Source organism: Sebastes fasciatus, chromosome 6, assembly GCF_043250625.1.
Source record: "Sebastes fasciatus isolate fSebFas1 chromosome 6, fSebFas1.pri, whole genome shotgun sequence".
In the NCBI taxonomy this organism is placed as follows: domain Eukaryota; kingdom Metazoa; phylum Chordata; class Actinopteri; order Perciformes; family Sebastidae; genus Sebastes; species Sebastes fasciatus.
The window spans coordinates 12,103,994-12,126,151 of NC_133800.1; the positions used below are offsets into that span (position 1 = coordinate 12,103,994).

General features: G+C 41.2%; 1 protein-coding gene across 3 annotated transcripts in view; it reads right to left on the bottom strand.

The window, feature by feature from the left end:
* aopep (aminopeptidase O (putative)) overlaps window positions 1-22,158 on the bottom strand; it is a 90,693-nt gene that overhangs the window by 62,731 nt on the left and 5,804 nt on the right. For all 3 annotated transcript variants that reach the window (XM_074637659.1, XM_074637660.1, XM_074637661.1), the window contains exons 5-6: window positions 21,591-21,804; window positions 20,971-21,095 (exon numbers count right to left, since the gene is read on the bottom strand). In XM_074637659.1, coding sequence (XP_074493760.1) covers window positions 20,971-21,095; window positions 21,591-21,804 — 339 coding nt within the window. The remainder of the gene's footprint in view (window positions 1-20,970; window positions 21,096-21,590; window positions 21,805-22,158) is intronic.

Consider the following 22,158-nt stretch of genomic DNA (forward strand, 5'->3'; position numbering starts at 1 on the left):
TGCGTACTAATGAGTATGGGAGTCACAGCGGCCCATCCCTTTCTCCATTTTCTACATTATTATTATGAAAGGGCAGCTTACTCATCAAGTGTTCCTGCCAAATCTAACTGCCCTGTACAAACATCAAGCAAGAACATCGTGTTCCCTGGACTAAAATTGTCAAACTACAATGGGTAAAAACAAATAAAGAAAATTAGCATTTTTGAGAGGTTTTGCCCAACTGTTGTAGATTCACCATGGCAGGGTGGTTTTATAGCTTCCACTCTTCCTCTTTCACTTAAAACGTGACTTCAAGGCAATGCTGCACATTTTAGGTTTAAAGAGGATTTAGAAGTTGTCATGGATTTTTTACAATAAAAAGATAATTATAAACCAAATCCTTCCACTTTTAAGATCTTTATGGAGAAGAAAACAAAGACACTGAGAACAAAGCTTGACATATGACTACATTTAGAAAATGATAAGCTTCTGTAATTATTGACTTTAATTACTGACTGATTAATTGAGCCATTAAGTTGATTGAGATTCTCTCTTTTCACAAGGAAATTAAACATATGGTTATGATTTTGGATTGTGTTGCTGCAACTGGTGTTTACCCCTGTGCCCAGATGTGCAACATTCACATACTAAAATTAAAAAAAAAAAGCCTTAAAGTGCTTTTTGTAATGCCAAAGATAAGAGGCTATTTATGCATGTATAAAGGGAAAACATAAACAGAGCCTGTGTATGTGTGTGTGTTTCTCAACAACAATTCAAAAGCCTCATTAAGCTTTTTAGCCAATAACAGCAGTTTATCAAAGCTCTAAACCAACCAAAATTGAAGAGGAAATAAGGCTGTGAGCAGCTAAATTCCAATATAATGGTTAGCAAATGTGAGTTGGTAAATACTATTCTATATAGATAATGGTTTCCCCTAAACTGGTTAGGGAAGGCTAAGTTAAGAATGTGGTTTTACCCTCAACTTTTCCTTTTTTCTCAATCAAGGAAGTACATTTTAGGTTTGACGAGGGTTTGGAAAGTTTCTTTCACTGCACACGATTGTTGCCAGCAGAGAATACTGAGCTCCTGAAATGGGATTGGCACAAGCACACAGCTCATTCAAATACAAGTATCTAGGGTGCAGTTCACTAGTAAAGTAGTGCAGTAAAATGTCAAAAAGTTCAAAATGTATTGCAACATTTGGGATTCTTTATTAGATATTTACTTTTATACCGTGTTCACGAGAAGAGTCCATATGAAATCCATCCTCTTGTGGTATTCTGAAAGCTCAGAGTTCCCGAGTTGTGACGTGTTTGTTGACGTCAGAAATGGCAGAGGCCACGGAAGTTCATTTGTTGGTGGATGATAAGTTAATATATTGTAATTATAGTCGTATGGAATTTTTCTTCGTAATTTTATCATAGGTCTGAGGAAAATGTTGATATTCCCAACGGCCTCATCTTTTTCCTCTGTCATTATGCCTTTGCATTTACTGCATTACATTACCCACTTGCTAGCCTGATAATTTGTAAGCCTCTGTAGCTTCTAGATGCTGACAGTAACGTTAATATTGCCGCTGACGAGCAGCCGTGTTCTCGCGACTTAACCACTTGAACACCAAGAATATTGTGTACACGACTTCCCATGTCTTAACCACGAGCTCAAGAGTTCCATTTGAAGGCAGTGTATATCCACAAAAATACATTGACAAGACTAAGAATCTACTGTCATGCTAACAACTCTGAGAGGCACAGTGGTGCTCTAAATGCTAACATTATCATGCTAACATACTCACAATGACAAAGCTAACATGCTGATGTTTAGCAAGAATAATGATTACCATGTTCACCATCTTAGTTCAGCATGTTAGCATTTGCTAATTAGCACTAAAGTAACACAAAGTACAGCTAGATGAAAAGGGACCACCAGAGTTAATGTGATATGTCCTGAGGAGAACATAAAGGTGTGTATCTAGTTTCAAGGCAATTCATCCAATAGTTATTGAGATATTTCATAAAAAAAAAAAAAAATGGCAACCTGCTGGTAATACTACAGGAAAAGTCAGGGGTTCACAAAAGCCAGCATGATCCATTTTCTGGGAACCATGTATGTCTTCACCAAATTTCACGGCATCCATCCAATAATTGTGGAGATATTTCTGTCTTCACCAAAGTGATGGACTGACTAACCTACATAGCCATGCTAACAGCATTGCTCGAAAGATAGGTTTGCTGGTTTGGTTTCACAATGCGCAAATTAAAGCAGACCAAATAAAACAATTAATTTACTGAGAGGCAAAGGAGAAAATGTATCTTTTTGGTCTCGAGAGATGACACTTTTCAGGGAATCACAGACTTTGATATACTGTATTGCTGTCAAAGTTGTTTCTCTTTGACTCAACACTGATCTACTGTATGCATGAATCCTTTCTCCTTCAGTTTATCCCAAATGACTTCATTAATGTCACTATTTTTGAGGACTTTATTTAGCATAGCATGTCAAGCAAACATTGGACTTCTGCAGAAGTCCAGGTCAGTCCTCTCCTACTCATGTTAACCTGTTGTTTACCTGTGTCCATTTCAATAAATGGCTGCACACGCATTCTGTGTTTTGGTTTGCTTGGAAACGGTTCGAGACCACCTCTCGCAAGCGGTCTGAGGCCAGTTGTTTTGTTTCGCTGACAACTGCCCAAATGAACCGCACCAGAGTTAGATTAAAACTGACTAAATGTTGGCTTGTGAAAGCACCCTAAGTTACAGTTGCCATTTTAAACCATCTTGTAGTTTGAACCATATCCATTTCATTGGTGATATTATACAACTGTCTGAAATGTTCATACTACAGTCAGACTTTCACACAGTAATACAGGACATGTGACTTTAAACCATGAGACAGTGCTGGTAGAACAGGACCAATAGGAGGGCTCTGTCAAAGCCAAGGTCATGGCTGAAGACTTTTCTGGAGCATTCTTTACTTGTGCCTTATGTAACTGGCTCTGGGTGCCTTGAGGGGCTTAGGGCCGACTGTGCGTGAGAGGCAGGCTATTCTTCAATAGAAGAATGGGTGAGGGGTCACAGAGGTGCTAATGAATGGTGTCTCTCTCTCTCCTGACCCACATAACAACACCGGATTGTCTAGAGTTCCTTTCACACTCTCTAGATCTTAAGTGTCCCAGACACTATTGACCTGACATTGGTGGGAGACTTTATGGCAAACTACAGGTCCCTCCTGACAAGTATTTTTTTAAAAGGGTCATACCACCCTACTACTGTGTCAAATAAGTTAAAGATGCCTCTACATTCAGCCCCTTCGCACGAAAATGAGTATGAATGACATGATAGTGGCATTTAGCGTGCAATAACAATGCCTTTCTGGCTTTTGACATTTCATGTGTGTGCCATGTGGTCTGTACTGACTGCAATGTAAACGCATTTGCGTAAATCTGCCACGCTCAGAGCTAGTAAGGTAGAATAAAATGCAAGAATGACTACTTATGGTAGGTGGGTAAGGAGGTGCATGGGTCCAACAAACAGATGACTTTTAACCAGGAGCCGGTGTTATGTTAGTGACGATTGTCAAGTGTTTTCTGTAGTTATGTTACTTTTTTCCGTACGTATTTTACTTCATTTACGTACTTATTTTAAGCCCAACCATGACGTTTTTCTTAAACTTAACTAAGTGGTTTTGTTGCCTAATCCTAAGTGAGTGGTTTTATTGCCTCAACCTAACTGTGGACGTTACAGTAGTTTTGTTGCATGGCGTACAAATAACTTGCGAAAAAGGGGCGTACAAATGACACTCGAAAAGCAATTTACGAAATCGGGTTACCACATTACAGAGGAAAGGTCTTTATCTCTGTTTCACTTCAGTTTAGTCCACTTTTCTAAAGCATCGTCAATATACTGTATGTTAACTACATGTAAACACGTGGTAATGAAACCACAAAATATAGTGTTTCATTCTAAGAAGTCATAAAGAGTGGTTCTACTTCCAGCTGCTGAGACACAGTAGCAACAATCACTTTACCTGTCTACTCCCACAGCCACAATAAGCCCACATATCGCTGCTATTGATGAATTATAGTAAGCTGTAAATGAGCTGCTCTCATCAGGGAAAGATTAGCATCTTAAAACACCAGATGACAGAGGAGTTATTTTCTTTTCTTCCATAACCGAATTATGGTGACAAGTCAATTATAAAGGAAAACAGTGAGTAAAGACATAGATTAGGCCGGGTCTGCCAGACAAAACAAAACAAAATCGGATATCTGAGCAACACAAATGCGCTTTATTTCCCAGAGGATTGTTTTATCAGATAGAGGGCAGGACACTGCCTTCTGTTACTTAGGAACATGTCAACAGCATACAAAGGGGTCTTATGGGCATCATTTCCGAGACAGCATCTCAAATCTAATCCCATGTTTTCCCTGATTACACAAACAAAAGCTCTCACTGGAGCAGGGGATGCTAACATTAGCCTTATGAGTTTCTTTGTAGCCTAATCTTATTCCCCCACAATTGGATAAGCACGCCTTTGTTGTCAGTTCCAGCAGTGCGTTATATGCGTGCGTCGGTGTGTGTGAGAGAGTGAGTGAGTGTGAAAAAACAAAGACAGCCTTTCAGAGACGGCGCTTGCACATGCTCCTCTGAGGGATGCGGAATCCATCACTACAGTGACAAATAGTGTCATCCCACCATGGAGGGGATGAATAACAACAGCATCTTTCACATTCACTGATACACTGACTGACATTAGTTGACATCAGGGACCTGTCAGGGATACATGCATGAACAGACTTTCACACACGTTCATGCATCTGTAGCACCTGCACATGTGTATACACCTTTCATCTCCAACATAGGTCTGAATCTACTGTGGGGATGAATGGTTGTCACCCAATCAACAGTTTCTGTGCTGTTTTCAGATAAGGTGTTGATTTTGAAGCAAATACTGTCTTCATTGCACAATGTGCTTCCAAATTCTCTGTTTCGCAAATATGCAAATGTGACTCACAAAACAAATGATTTCCTAAAACTGCTGATTACGCCAACAATTACAATCAACCAAGCATTAAATGATAATACTGCAACTCTCAGAAACTGTGTAGATACATTATATATGCTGTCATACAACTATGTCTTTGCATCACACACTTGTTGACAAATATTTACAAAGTGAACATTTTCTTATTTATTTGTGCTCACAACCAAAATTGTCATGTTGGTTTTAAGGGTGTCAATCGATTAAAATAGTTAATTGCAATTAATCGCCTATTTTTTATCTGCTCAAAATGTACCTTAAAGGGAGATTTGTCTAGTATTTAATACTGTCATCAACATGGGAGTGAGCAAATATGCTGATTTATGCAAATGTATGTATGTATTTATTAGTGGAAATCAATTAACAACACAAAACAATGACAAATATTGTCCAGAAACCCTCACAGGTACTGCATTTAGCATAAAAGATATGCTCATATCATAACATGGCAAACTGAAGCCCAACAGGCAACAACAGCTGTCAGTGTCAAGGGATCCCTTTGAAAATGGCCATGCCATGGCCAGTTTTTCCTCAACAAAATTTAGCGCAAGTTTGGAGCGTTATTTACCCTCCTTCGCGACAAGCTAGTATGACATGGTTGGTATCAATGGATTCCTTAGTTTCTTCTTCACTCTGGCTTTAAAACTGAGCCCCTACAATCTAAAAATCGCAAGTTGCGTTAATGAGTTAAATAAATTAGTAGCGTTAAAACAAATCTGCGTTAACGCATTATTATTGCATTAACTTTGACAGCCCTGGTTGTTTTTTTTCATTATTGATTGTTTTATGACAATTCCTGATTGTGATACAGTAGGATTTTCTTTTTAACTCCGAGGTTCCATCGTAATGAAATTAAAACAACACTCCTCCCATTTCTTCATCTGAACAACTGAGATATTGTGGTGTCGTTCAGATGCCTTTCACAAATTACACAAGAGGATTTTCAATATATGATATCACACCAAAATACTGCAATAAATTATGAAGTTCTAAACTCTACTGAAAGTCCATAGTTGCCTTCCACTTTCAATAACTCCCCTTTTTCATTGTGTTACTGACTTTTTCCAGATGGCAAATCTGATCAAGAGAATCCACAAAAAAAAAAGTCTAATCAAAGATATGTTGCATTTGATATAAATGAAGGATCAAAAACACTTTGATGATTTGGTGATTTTGTTCTCGACCCCCATCAGGGTTACTAATCATGTCTTGATGATGGCACATTACTTGATGTTTAATGATGGGATGTTTAATTTAAATGTGCCCACTGACACCTTTAGAGCCTGTAAATTAATCCATATTAGTTGGTCCTGTCTTATGTCTGTTTTTGATGTTTGTGATCTCTGCTTGCCCTTCGGTTGTAATAAAGATTTACTTTCTACTCTCCTCTACTTCATGATCTTCTGAACAACACATTAAAGAATAGATTTACAATCCCTGAGATTTAATTGGAGGCCAAACATAAATTTAAGTCTCTAATGTCAATTATATTTCTTCTTCTTCTTGATTGCCTTCATGTGGTATGTCTTAAGGCTCAGAGAAAACTACGCACGCTCAGAAAATATGTGCATACACAAGCACTTGCAGGCGAACACTTAATATGTAAAGGCTTATAAACAACAGTGCTATGAATTCATATCTAGAGGGCGATAAACAAAACTGATCGCGATGAGAGGCTGTCTGCATATACAAAAACAGACCAAAGACCTTAGGTGACCTTTCTTATGGTGCTACCCCATTGGGTCTTAACGCACAAAATGAAATACTGATTAAAGCCCTCCTGTGCTTTCTCACACGACAACCTCGCGACTCTGAGTCACCAAGGGTGACTTGGCCCTGAGCTTCGGAGGTGTGAGCCAGGGCAAGTCTTCAATTTGGTGAGACACAGATTGCAATAGTGTTTCGCTCCTCCATCTCTCCATCCATTATTCATCCCTCCATCCCTCCATCCATCGTCCCTGGCTGTAGGCCATTTTTTCCCCAGCGGGACACTTCCATGCATAATGCAGCAGGGCCCTATCATAGTCCTGTAATTGACATCCCTAGCCTAAGCTCATAGCTGGGACACCAGTAAAACAGCCCCATGAGACAGAGGGACGAGGAAAAAGATGATGAGAGCTGAGTGTGCACTGTATGTGTAAATGAGAGTGAGAGCAAGAAACATGTAAAGAAAGAGATAATTACACAACATAGAGAGAAAGAACAGGAAAAATATTGAGAACAGAGAGAAAAAATAATTTAGAAAGTGAATGAAAAGATTATCTGAGAGATATTTAGAGAAAGAGAAAATCCTGTCGTCTGTCACTCTGCGTGATGAGTTTCGCTCTTTCCCCAAGTGCAGTGTCAACTCCCTGGTGTGATAACTGTTGAACTGCTGAACCAGTCTGACACAGATGCTGTTACAGCATCGCTGGTGTAATTTCACACATTGATTGTTTGCATCTTTCTGTATGGGTATGCTGTTATTGCTATGCTTTTAAGACACAATGGGCCTCGTGCAGGAAGCGACACACGGACACATTTTCTGTTATTTTTGTTTGTATCCACGATTTGTTCTTATTTTCTTAGTACCCATAGATTTCTAGGATTCACCTATGTTGTCTTATGTTTGTTCTTATTTTAGGTAAGAGAACATTTTGCAGAGAGCACTCTTACTAAGATAACACAAAAACATCTTGCTTTCACAGTCCACAAATTGTTTGTCCAACGTAAGGAAACAGGTTTTAAATTTGACGAACATAAAAAAATGCAAGAATTGTAGGGTAAATAAATACTACTGCTCCATTGATCCCAATTAAGACTATAAAAATTCTTGGATGATATTGTGGGGCTTAAATACTGCTCTTCAATGCTTTTCAATTTTCCTGTAAACGCCAGTACTGACCCTCTGGAAAATCACACATTTACGTCTATCTGCTGAAGTTCTTCTTCTTACAGACTTTTTTGGTGGCATCTCTCCAGTTCATGGGCATGTGTCAGAGTATTTGCACACGGCACAACACCTGCCCTTATATAGTGTTTAGGTGGTGTTACCTATGCTAATAATAAACTACATAAGTGGGATTCATTATTCAGCACACCTGGGTAAGAGCAGATTTGGATTGTTAGGAACGTCTGGTGCATCTTTAGTTGACTTTAAATTAAGAGAAAATATAACAGAACTTTAAGAGATTGTTCCTGCATGAGGCCCAATGTCAGACAGGTGAAGAGATGGACAAAAGCCACCCGAAAGAAAACAAGCACACAAACTACAACATTGTCTATTCTTTTCTGTTCAAGCAAAGGTTGGAGGGTTGGCCTTTCCTAAATTCAGCTTACGGGAAGAAGCATTGTCTCCTTTCCCTCCCTCTCGGACAGAGTCTGTGGGCTATTTTAGACACAGGAGCCTATTTGACCAAACTCCTACCAGCCTTCGTTCTTTTTTAACAAGTCTGACTTCAAATGTCTGGCATTCAAGGCTGGCTGCAGATCAGCACTCTGCCCCAGACAGGGCCCCACAGGGCCAGGCCAAATGCCACTCCATGTAGGGCCTGATCACATGAACGGGGGCCAGGCTGGGGCCCCCAGAGAGCCGCCCCACCCACATACGCCGCATCGCATCAGAGCCTGAAAATAAATAGTAGAAAAGATATCCGAGGTCATCGGGAACAAGGAGGCGGCTCTGCTGCTCGAGTCAGGAGAAAATGAGGCTTTGTAGTACCTGCACATTAGAAATAAATGACAGGTTTCAAGGTTAGATTGTAGTTGCTGTCAAGTGCTTAATCTTAAAAGTCCAATCATGCATACATAGATAGCCGGCTCTAAGCAGGTCAAGTTTGTATCACACTGAAGGGATCATATGGGTCACAGCCTGATGAGGTCAAGAATGTCTGCGTACACACACACACGGACATACATGAAGATGCAATAACTGCATAAGGTGCAGTCATAACAGAGCACCCACATACACCAGCAGAGAGTCACAGGCACAGACCAACACCCAGATACTTTCAGCAAATCTTTGAATCTGTATCAGCTGGGAAGTGATAGCAGATGTCTGATCCATCTCATCTCTTAACGGTAAAACAATCCACAGTGCAGTTTGTTCCATGTTTAGTACAGAGTCCAAAAACTGATGTCACGCCACAGGAATGTTCTTGAGTGTGTGTGTGTGTATGCAGGATGCTGAAGCAGTGATGCTGGAGCACAGATTTAAAACAGTATGGACATGTATTCGTCTATAACGGTGAGCTCTTTTTCTGTGGCTGAATGCTGGCATGTTGCCGATATATTGGAGAACACACAGCAAGAAATCTCTGTGAATGGCACCACAGGGGGGAAACACTGACATTTCCAATAGGACACCTGAACAAGCAATGGGTGGCAAGAAGGAAAGAAGAAATCTACATATGTACTGACCCAAAGACACAAAGCATCACAATCATAGTCTTGTTTCACAGTACTGTCTTAATACAATTTAATGGGATTAACACAAAGGGGCGTACGCAATGTGTTATAGAGCGCTAATGCAGCTCATCTGGCTACAACAAGCCCCTGTCAATCACCCTAAGGGAGGTGTCGACATGACATTTATGTGACATAACCCACATTCCAGTATAACTGCAGCTATTTGCATGCAAACCCCATCACTCATCACACAGCACTCAGAGCGCTCTTTAGGCTTCCACTGCCGCCTCAATGAAAAAGACAGGACAAATCTATTTCACAGGATTATAATTTGAGACGTTTTCTTGCCTGTAGGGTAATAAATAGACCTTTTTTTTATTTCTTATGTAACGTGAGAGAATGAGACAGTGAGGAGATGGAAAGTGAGACCGCTCAGTACTGCAGGGCTATATAAGAAGTGTTTGACAGAATGGAAAGATGGATGAAGGCGAGATCGAAGTGAAATTAGCCGGTGAGCTGAGCTGTCTCTAACACAGCCCGGCCAGGTGGCAGCCTGTCAGACAGAAACCTGCAGCTGATAAATACAGCGTGGGTTGAAGGTGTCTGATGTAAATACTTTTGCAACGACACACTTACACAATAGATAATCACTGGAAAAAAATGTGTACAGTACAAGAACAATCAACAGGTGTTAACAGGAGGAGGAATGCAGCCCAAACAATGTGACTGTAAAGCAGAATGCTTAAAAGCTAAGGCTATTCTATCTCAGAGGTCGGCTTTTTTGATATGAAATGCCATTTTAAAATGTTCTTGTTAATCAGTGTGCCATATCAACATTAAGGTTAACATTACATTTAATTATGACACCACATCTAAATTTAAATCTCCACCCATATAGGCAACATGTATAGCAACATAAAAAAAAAAAAATTGTAATTATATATGAGAGCACTTTACAAGAAGGCTGCCATCCTTATGAAAACATCCACATCGTAGTTGAAATCATTAACCCTACCAACCTTCCACCAATCTTGTTCATGCAATAAACTTAACAAAATCTGCGAACAAGTACTAGCCAATCAGAGGCAGAGTGGGGCAGGTCTTCCAGGATGAGAAAAAAATTAAACTTTTTCAAAAAAATTACTTGCTTTGATTCATCACAAACAATTTTGAGAATGTGCATGTTTTCCTCTCCTTGAAAAAAATTTGACTACCACAAATAACAGACAGCGAAATTGCCAATGGCTATGAAAGAACTAATCTGATATGCAGATGAGAGGGCCCTTCAACATTTCCAAAAAACTCTCTTACTCACACTTATTGCTAGAGTGCCATTGGTTAAGCTACCGCGTGCCATGCAAGCCCCCAGGAAGTGCGCCAGGCTTTGAAATACATTTTCATAGCGGCCAAATGGTGGAATTACAATTTCCACGTCCATCACGTGATGCCATTGGGTCCAAAAAGACTCTTTCCCATAGATTTACATTGGGAAAGAGATGTCTGTAATTCGGCGGATCATTTTTTTTGGGGAAAATGAAATACTGATTAAAGCCCTCCTGTGCTTTCTCACACGACAATCTCACAATCTCTTTGTGTGAGATTTGGTGATATCCAGTGGTGTGGTTGCAGATTGCAACCAACTGAGTACCGCTCCGCTCACTCCTCCCTTTCCGAGACTTGTTTTGTCTGTTCTTAGCTACTGTAGAAACATGGCGAAGCCGGCATCCGTGAAGAGGACCCGCTGCCTATGTAGATATGAAGGGCTCATTCTAAGCTAACGAAAACACAATGATTCTTATTTTTAGGTGATTATACAATAATGAAAACATAGTTATGAATATTATATTTCATTTTTGCTAGTAGACCCCACTGAAATGTTACACACTGTTCCTTTAATTGTCCAGGAACCATGAATGTCTATACAAAATGTTGTCCCAATCCATTTAGTTTATTTTAAAATATTTCATAGGATAAATTAAAACTCTGACCTGCTGGTGGCGCTATAGAAAAAGTCAGGGGATCAGCAAAGTCATTAGGATTCATCCTCTGAATGTCCATTAATGTCTGTAAAAAATGTCATGACAATCAATTTAATAATTGCTATATACAGTATATATGATATTTTAGTAGATTGACAGACCGACACTGCCATCCATAGAGCCCTGCTGCTAGTGTGGCTAAAAACAGCCTATTGCAAAAGCAACTGGTAGAGCAGCTTGGAGCACAGCTCTCTCCCTAAGGCTAAAAGCCAACCCAGACATCGGAAGCATTACCGTCGAGCATTTCACAGCACTTTGTTTCAAATATCTCATTTTGGCCGGTTCAGCTCAGAGGTCCCACGGACATTAAGCCGTCTGGCTTTGCACAGACAAATGAAATTACCCCCCAGCCTCTAGGTTTCACCACCACACACCCGCCCCAGGATGCACACCAAGAGCAGCAGCAGCGTCCCCTACGCCATGCAATGGACCCATCCATCACTCCAGGGAATGGGTCCTGTGGACTCATCCATTAGTTAGTAGAATGGGTGTGCAGTGACAGGCCTGTCTTACCAAAGCCTCTAATCCAGAGTTATGGCACAGTGTGTCTGTGTTACTGTTAAATGTAGTACTATATGCCAGCTGTTGCCAGCAGGTTCACATCTGAGGGCAGTTCAATGCAACGCACCATCACTCACCAACCACTGATGACAATGGAGGCATATATGGCACCTGGGACAAAACAGCACATACGGCAGTGGTAATAATTTTGAGCAATGCTGCACATACATCCAGTCATGAATATAAAATTAAAAACCTATCATGCATGAATTGTAGAGATGCACCGATCCACTTTTTTCAGTTCCAATCCGATGCCTGAATTTATTACAGCTTTGGTGAATACTTGATTCTGATTGGTGGCATTGGCGTTCTACGGTCTGTTCTTTCTTTATAGCAGATCGTTGCTATGTTTAAGAGACCGTTGCTATGGGCGCAGTTCTGATGTCGGACTCCGGCGGACCGCTTTTGTGTCAAATTATTGATTTCTTAAGTAAGTAGCCATGTAATTAGCAGGATAATGTACAGCGAGCCGGCCATTGTTGTGAAATAAACCCTGACAGGGCGATGTAGTATCCCGACGCAAAGCTTACTTAGATATCTGCCGATTGATACCGATATAATTCCGATATCAGAGCTCTTTTTGCATAAAATTTGCATTGCAAATTTGCATTAAATTTAAATGTACTCTGAAGCAATTTATTTGAACTTTGGGTTAAGTAGGCTTCACATGCAAAAAGGTGTAGGAGTGCAAATTGCTATGGCAACTCCTTTAATGTTTTGAAGAACTTGAACAAATCAAGTGCATAGCAATTATCAACTACTAGATTTCTATACATGAGTTCAAAAGTTAGAAGGAGTGCAATGGAAAATTGACAACTCCTCCAAAAGGTTTTCAAAGAGAGTATTTGAAATAAAAGTGCAAGAACTGTGTAGAGAAATAGAAATCTACAGTATCAAAAAAAACTATCAAATAGGTCATATCGGAATCCGATACCGGTATTGGATCAGATTGGTCCCATCTCTAATTAATTGTTTTCTAAATATTCCTGTAGAGAAATACTTGCATGTTCACAACAAAATGTAAAACCCTCTCCTGTCAAGCAGTGGAAGGGTTAAAAGATGGGTCCTTCAGTTGTGAGAAGATACTGTAGGAGAGCAGGTAAACCTATACTGCAGATAGAAAAGGGAAGTTGAGAGGCCCAAGATAACTAGGAAGGAATGTTCCTGCAATAACAAAACACTAGCTGAACTGGACCCTGCTATCTTCATTAAGAGCGCAGAGGAAGGTCTGACCAAGAAAAAGAGACGAGGAAGCAAGAGGAGATGGATAGTGGTGGCCAGTGCTTTGGTCCCGTGTGTGTTCAGCAGAACGCGAGCAGAGGAACAAGAGGAACTGTAGAGAAAAAGAAATAAAGCTCACCTTAAAATCTTAACTACTTGCAATCACTTTAAAAGTGTGCACGGGACACTCCCTCTCCTTCTGTCCAGGTGCAGGCATGCAGAGCTGCCTTTTCAACTGGCCAGGCCCTTTTGTGTGGCTACAGAAGAGAGGGAGATCCACTCAAGGTGGGAAGAAAGAAACACCTCATCCTTGACTATTTGATTAACAGCTGTCTGCCGAGCCAAAAAATACGACCCCCCACATCCCGCCCTCCCCGCCCTGAAAGAGCAGTTCTGTGTCGCACACTTCTAGGGTTACTTCGCAGATCAAACTGGAGAGGAGAGCAGAAAGGCAAGAAACCCACTGAGACATCAGAAGGAAGAGGGGAGGACAAGCAGTGGGAGGACTGGGAAAGAAAAAGGGAACGATTCAGGTCAACAACGGGGCAGGAGATGCAATTCAGTAAGGGTGCAAAGTGATGGGGAATCATGGCCAATGAGGCGAAAGAGTGAGATTCATTTTAGAAACGGGCAGGTTAAGATTAAAAGCTTAATTTTCACTTTGTGGTCTGCTGCTATATTTCATTTACTTACCATTTAAGATGGCAACAAGTAGCTATGCCTTTCCTCAAAGTTAATGATCTTTCCTTAATGATCAGCTTTATCTTTTTAAATGCTGTTGGTTTTGCATGATTCATCACATGATTACTGACCACTTTATAAAGTGTGCAAGTTTTTAGATTTATCTTCTCAATTCCAAGGAACCATCCGTGTCCAGTCATTTCGGTATGCCATGAAAATCAACTTGCAGAAACCAGCAATTTAGCATTTATAATAATAATATTGGTAGCATCTCATCCTAAATTTATGTTATCAGGAGCATGGTTGAGAGTCGGCTGCCATTGAATTCATATGCATTGCCGTTGGAAAAACAAGCGGATGTAAGACTAACAATTAGCATACATGTATGTTGTGAAGACTTGCATTAAAAAGGTTGTTGTTTGGAAGCAAGTCTGAAATAATAAGCTCTCTTGCAGCTGCAAGGTAACATGTGGGAATAACGTAATGTAACAACAATCTCTACCATACTGACATTAATAAAACCGAAACGTGAGGTATGCTTTGGGAAATGGCCGGCAGTAATGTGAAGAATATGTGATTTCTAGTTAATGGGTTAAAACATGCAAAAACACCAGTCTGGTCCTATTAAAGATGAAAAAGAGCTCAGGTGGTACTCTAAAGAGCTCCAGGGCAACGGGAGATTACCCTGCAGGGTACGAACTCCCCCCCCCCCGGCGCTCCAGCTCCCCACTTCCTCCCAACAGGGACCAATGGCCAATGTAACTTCCTGCTAGCCCATAAACAAACAATGCAGTCAACTGAAGTCAGGCTGAAAATCCTCCAGTGCCACTTAGAGAGGTCAAGAGGTATACACCAGTCATAATTTTTACCTAGTGCCCGTGACAGTTATATGGCTGCCTAGTTTGGCTGTACTGCAAAAGGAACAAGCAGTTTAACAACTTGATCCTTTTTCTCCCTATTTCTTCGGGCTGCCATCCCCAAGGCGAGAGCTGTGTAAAAGGAATTAAAACAAAATGTAACATCAGGAGAAATTATGTGTATAGTTGGAGAAGTATAAAAACTAGTTTTGGCAATAAAGATGTTAGCAAGAAGCCTGTTTGTGCAACGTGTTTGTGTTATTCTGCTTGAAAAAACAACGATAATAACGGAAGCTGGTAATAAAAGTGCAATGAGACGTGTTGAGAGATAGATATGTTTAAGTATGTATGTGTGTGTGTGTGGATTTATCAGAGCCCGCCATCAAGTGGTGTGGGGCGGACGTCCCTTCCCTTGACACAAAAAAAACTCCAACAGCAACAACAAAGGATTGCGCACTGGCTCAATTACAGCTAAGGATAACCCAAACGTCAAAAACATGGCGACTTAAAAAAAAAAAAAAGAGTTAATTTCCCCACCAGAGAAAAAACAGGCAATGACAAATGATCTGTTTAACATTCCTCTGACGTCATCCCATCGCTCTAAACACACATCCTTACACCCTTATTATTTGAACAATACACGCATTCATACAAACACAAGCACAGGAATCCGCCTGTCTACAGTGAAGCAAAACAAAACCCACATCACCCTCACCACTAAAAGGCCCGTTTCAACACTTGTGTCATTTCTCAACAGAATGCAGGGGAAACCACCGCTCTCTCAGGGAACGTCAGACATGTCTTCATCTGGGCACGCTGCGAACACAGCGATCTCTGATTAGTCCTACAAGTCCAGCCAACGCTTTGGGACACACACAGACCTCAGCTTCAAAGAGCGAGAGGAAATGCTGTGCCCTTCCTGTCACTCCCATTCGGAACCGAATGACGTGGTCGAGATGCGATGAGGAGATTACAGATCCAAATTTTAAAAAAAAAAAATAGTAGCTAAGGCACATAAAAATAAAGACACAGATGTGCAAAGGCACAAACACACATTACTAATTAGGCCCAGTAATTACTAATGTTCAGGAAACAGTGGGAGGTCCGACCATGGCAGCTCGGAACGGATTCATTGGAGCTTTGGTTTACAACATTGTCCTTCAATCACTCAGCACAATGAGCTTTTTGACTGAAAACAGAAGTAACTTTAAGGGACTCCCCAACTGTGCTCACTGACAGCAAGTCTTTCATACTGTGTTTTGTTTCCTCTTATCTCAGACACCTCTTCATCCCTCATCTATCAATGTTTAACCATACTGTATTTTTCTTCCTCTCCCTTATCGGCTCCTCTGTCTTAAAGGTTTCACTAATAGCATGGGCAGAGGACACACAGCAGTGCTTCTGCACTCCTCTCTCTTTAGCCTGGTTTGTCATAAGAACAGAAAAAAAACAGATGGACAATATCAAAGTGTACAGTCAGAAAGAAAGAGAAGATATTGTTTGGCATCTACAGTGTGCCTTTTGCAGGCTAATATGCATCTGTTGATTACTTGGACTGCTGAAGAACTCTTGGAGCCAAAGTATAACAGAAGGATTATGTTAAAATATAATAGATTTATGCTCTCATAGTTACATAAAATAAATAAAATTGGTTATGTGAAATCCTATGAACTGCTGACTGGCGTGCCCCCCTGGAAGCCTCATTTGCGTAAGCCTAGTGCCCTGTGTGCGTTTGTGTGTATCAGAAAGCCCTGTAGGTGCAGAGTGTACGCGGCACAGCCCTTGAATGCAGACCTGCCCTTACTTGACTCCTTAATCTTCGGTTTCCTGCGCTCCCTCTCCGTATCTCCGTAGAATAAAAACTTCATGCCACTCTGAATCCTCCCCTGTGACGCCTCTGCCCTCCCTTCTCTGTGTATCACACTATAACAGCTTCATGCCTCCTTGCCACAGCTCCCTGTCCTATAACCCCTCCACTCCTGCTGTTTCCACTGGGGCACTGCACAAAAAAACAGCACTTGGCTTGGTCCCAAGCACTGGGGCCCACATACCTCCCAATCTCTAGATTAAATAGCGCCAGTCTCTGAAGTCCTTCCAGGGGCTAATGGCTTTTGTTGCTGGGAATAATCCACACATCCTCTCCCACATCCTGGGGGTCCGCTAGCCTGTCGTGAACCCCGCCTTTACCCTCTTCATCTCTCTCTCATCTCCATCTCAATCTACGCTTCCATTTGGGTTGACCTCCCCGCCTCCTTACGGCACAACCCTGTGGTTAAGTGAGGAGGCATGCAGAAGGGAGCGAACCACCCGCACTGACGGGAGGATGCAGTGAGTTGACATTGGGGTTGAGACCCATGCAGAGTTTTATAGGGGAGTCAGTGCAGGTGCTGTCTGAGGCTTAATGAAGGCGCTAAATCTCTTCTCTGTCATCTGTAGCTAACTGGGGTCTAAGCAGCCAGGGCAAGAGGGATAAGTGCCTGGGAGCTATCCTCATAAGGGAAGGAAAACATCCGTCAGGCAACAGCCACAGCAGAACAGCCTCTGTGTTAGTAGTACTTGATGTGCGTTCAAAATAAATACAGCAGGGAGACAGATTTTCACAAGATGAGGGGAAAGATTTTCTGTAGATCAAAGAGCACTCTGTATTTTGGGTGAAGTAGTCAAAATAAGTATGCAAAGTTGAGAACTAGGGCCAGACAGCGACCCTCTTGTCGCCCTCTGTCCTTCAAAATATCTCTGATTGAGACCACTCTGGGCTATAACATCAGGAATTCACACCGAATATATATTCAGGTATGAGCTCATATCCTGTCTGGGGCACTTTTCTCCTAGGTAGGCCGCCGGGGGAGAGGAAAAAGACAGACAGAGAGAAAGAGAGAGACTGTGGTTGCAGACCGCAGACTCTGGGACAACGTTCACTGACCACCTTAATCAGTTTACTTTATCAACACAATTCTAAAAAAGGTCATTGATGCTCTTTATTTTGCTTCAATTTCCAATTTTAACTTCATTCACATGGCTACCGGCTGGCATTCAGTCATATCTACAGGCATACCATATGCCAGCTCAAAGTGCTATATTGTAGAGAAAATATAAAACTTGATTTCCAGGGATACTATCACTATTGTAGAATGCTAGAGGCCAGACTGGAGCGTGATCGACCGCACAGAGAAGTGGAGAGGACGGAGAAGGACGGCAAACACAGGGGGGCTTGAAGACTTAGGGATATTATGAGGGCAAAGAGAGAAACAGAAAGTCAGGAGATGAAAAGAGAAAAATAAGAGACAGTGGGCCTCATGCAGCAACATTCTCTTAAATGTCTCTTATATAGAGAAAAAATAAGAGAAGTCAATTTCAGATGCACCAAACGTTCTTAACCATCCAAATCTGCTCTTACCCAGGTGTGCTATTAGCATAGGTAATGCCCCCTATACACTATAGGGCAGGTGTTGTGCCTTGTGCAAATACTCTGGTATATGACCAAGAATTGGGGAGGGAAAAAATGCTTTAAGAAAAATAAGAACTTACTGTAGATAACATAATATAGTTAGTTAGTGGTACTGTTGATTAAACTTAAACAAAGTAAACATGATTTTCCAGAGCATTAGTACTGGTGTTTACAGAAAATTCAAAAAGCATCTAAGCCACGCAATATCATCCAAGACTTTTTATAGTCAATGGCCCAATAGTATTTATTTAGCCTACAAAGTGAATAATCCAATCATTCTAATTACTCTAAAACATAATCTAAATTTGATTATATGATATTCATGAGTGTTTTTATGTTCCTCAAATTTGTTGGACAAACAATTTGTGGACTGTGAAAACAAGATTTGTTTTGTATGAATGAATGAATGTTCTCTTACCTAAGAGAAGAGCAAAAATAAGAAAACATTTGTGAATCCCAGGAAAAAAAAAAGCACGTGCAAAATAAGAACAAATCATGGATACAAACAAAAATAAGAGAAAAATTGTTCATATGCATGAGGCCCCGAGAAGGGTGAACCATAAGCAGGACACTACTGATTTTCAGGATTGATGGATAACAGAAAATAGGGGAGAGTAAGATGATGAAAGGGGGATGAAAATGGAAAACGAGTGGAGGGGACAGCAGCTAAAGAGGGAACAAAGAAATACATAGAGCAGAATTATCTATAGTGCCTAGGACAATGAATCTGTCATCCTGTGGCTTTGCGCTCACCAATCTGCTCCCAGACCTCCACTAAAACGGCACACTCACATACATACATAAATACACACAGGTCTAGTGTGGAGCAGAGAGCCTGCAGACCACCTGAACTCTCCGCTGGTAAAAAAAAAAAAAAAAAAAAAAAGGTATAACAGCAGAGTATTGACTGAAACTGAGCCCGGAAAAAAGGTTAGCCACCTCTCTCATCAAGAGGGTCAGGGTTTGGGGTTTGGGGTTAGGGGTCTTTAAGGGTGGGAGAAATGAATAAAAGAAGAGGGAAAACCATGTTATGTTTGGAGGACGGGATGCAAACTTGACTGTGTCAACTTCATGGCTAAAATGTAAAAAAGTGTGAGAAGGTTAAGAGATGCGGTGGGAATTTGTTAAAAGATGGGGGCTGTTTGGGATGGAAAACGGGATGAAGGAAGAAAGAGGTGGTGGGTTTTGGAAACGGGATGAGGAGAGGGAGGAGTAGCGTTTTGGGAAAGGGATAAAGGAAGGGAGGGAAATTGACAAGTAATGAAAATGGGTTGATGATGGGACAATGAAAGAAGACAGGGATAGTAGATGGAAAAGGGATTTAAGTAGAGGGTGAAGATTCCTTTGTCTGCCAACTTTTATGTGTTTACATTTTGTCTGGCTTCAATCTAGTGCTGCTTGAGTATCTTCATGTTACTTTTCTTGCTGAAAAGAAATTCAATAGTTCAGTCTCCAACTCACAACTGAAACACATCCTTTAATAAGCACCGCAGACATGCTAGCAGCTCAGAAGTCATACAGGCCAGTGTTGAAAGCGGTTATGTTGGGGGAAAAGGAGGGATGACAAGTGACTGAACAGAGTTTGGAGGGAGTTGGACTCTTTAATTTGGTAAAGAATTCCAATGTGGAAGATCTCCACAAAGACGATTGAGACAGAGTGAGAGGGTTTGGAAATGTGAAGTATGTCATTAATCATGCAACCCAGAAACGTTTCACCCGGAGCAGCAGGATAAAGTTGAAAAATAACAAAGTGCTGACTTTGTTGTGGCAAATCTTTGATGTTCTGTTTCTTTACAAATTGTAAATTATTTTCCAAAAATTGGCCTTTAAATGACAGCAGAATACAGTAAAACTGCTAAGCCACGACTGCAGAACTTCAAAGCTGCTTTATTTAATATTAACAATGGATCAAATGACTATGTGTTATATGAAAGGTGTTGATTGTTGCAGTAACACCACTATAGATAATTACTACCTATGTAATTCACCTTTACTAAGCATCATTCAGCTCTTTTTTTTCAGCCTCCAAAACAGCGGCACAGCCAGCGAAGAGTGATTTTGCCGCTGATCATGTGTGGGAGGCTTGAGAACCCACTGTACACAAAGTCCCAAGCACCAATCAGCAATTAGACTAATTTAGCTACGAGCTGGTGAACATACTGGAGCATTTAGCAGTTATGAGCGAGATACTTCCCTCTGGAGTTGGTGGAGACCAAAACAGAGCTGGAGGGAGAGTGAATGTTAGACTTAAAGTAAGTTCATCAGGTGGCTATAAACTCCAAACTCCAAATGAATTCTAATGTGCTCTGTATTTGCTGGATGTGTAAAAAGGCAACTGTTTGCCATATCAACATAAAAGGTGATAATATGTCAGTGTTCACAGGTTGTTTCTGCTGATGGTAAGCACCCTGTTTCACTCCGGTGAAGTGCTCAGCGACAAAAGGAAGAGCAAGACCAGGGGGAATATTGGTTCAGCATTTGTTCGTTGGAGTCAGTTGAAGGAGTTTCAAGGGCTAAAAAAACACGCCGAGGTGGGCACTTTTCTTTTTGACAGGTCAGCTAAAGCTAAGGTTTGCTTTCTAGCTAATGTTAACATAGTTAACTGGAAATGTAACGTTACACCAACACACAAATTTTAAACTTACGAGCCAATCCAACTAGTTCTCTCTGTCTTCCTAACTCCCTTACCCGTTGCTCTTTCTTTGCACAACTCACAGCTTACACCATTCTACCAAAGACCTACTGTAGGTGTCATTACCTGGCCATGCCCAGACTGGAGAACCCTGCTGGGACGATGAGAACATCAAGGCGAGGAAAAGGGTGGACCCCCAGAACGGAGTGGGCTGCAGCCAAACATCGAGGCAACAGCTTGAGGACTGCCGTCTGCAAAAGGAAGACAACAAGTTTCTCAAAACAACTGACGACTATACAAGTGCAAGTTTTACCTGAGGCAGGTGTGTGTATGTTGATGTAGACGGGTAGTTTGTGAGTCCATGACTTTGCTCTTCTACATATGTATTGTGTATGTCTATGATGGTTTTATGTGCTCCAGGTCAGAGGATATCTGTCAAAGGAAATTGCCCTTACTGCATATTCTGTCACTCATCTAAGAGGCATCATCTGCTCAGAACTGACTGAACGTGCAAAAGCTTTGGACTTAATACTTATAAATGTTATTCCAGTTAGAGTATGAGGAATATTTTGGCCTATAAGTGGCCTTCATGAGGATACAGTCTCATACTTTTACCATTCTGCCAAGAGATGGTGGTTGAAAACCGCTGGCCTAGTGACACAAACATTAACTGATGCTACGGGTCTCTTCTAATCATATTAAATATAATTAGCTCAAGTCTCAGTGGTTCTTTGTCAAAACCCCACCTGGGCCTTCTGTAGCAAGCAGACGGGGCCAAACACACGGTGTGGGATCACCCGCTGGGACCAAGCCGACTGCTCAGTAAATCGGCAAGGGTAGTCGTCATGGGAACAAGAGATGCCGTCATCCACCATGCCTGAATAATCAGTTACAGAGAGCCCCTCATCCTCAAGGGAAGAGTAACAGAATGCAGAGTCTGAGCGGGTGGTCTGGTCTCCGCTGTAGCAGATTAAAACGGGGGAGAAAAGTTTAATCCAAGGTTAATAATGACAATTTAATGAATTTTCTTATTAAAATAACAAACAGTTCATGAGTTGGTGAACCAAATATGGCACAATGTGTCCCATCTCTCTGTGCTAATCGTGGAAATGAAAGCAGTGGAAATATGGAATATATACATCACAAAGGCAAACCACAGTGATCCCAAAAATATCTGGGTGCCGACATGCAACCTCATTCACTCTAAATCCAATATCCAGCACTAACTCCATCCTCAGCATCACGACCGTTCCAAGTTTCCTTCCAGCCATTCACTGAAAATAAAGGCCTTCCTTGTAGCGGGAGATTCCTGGG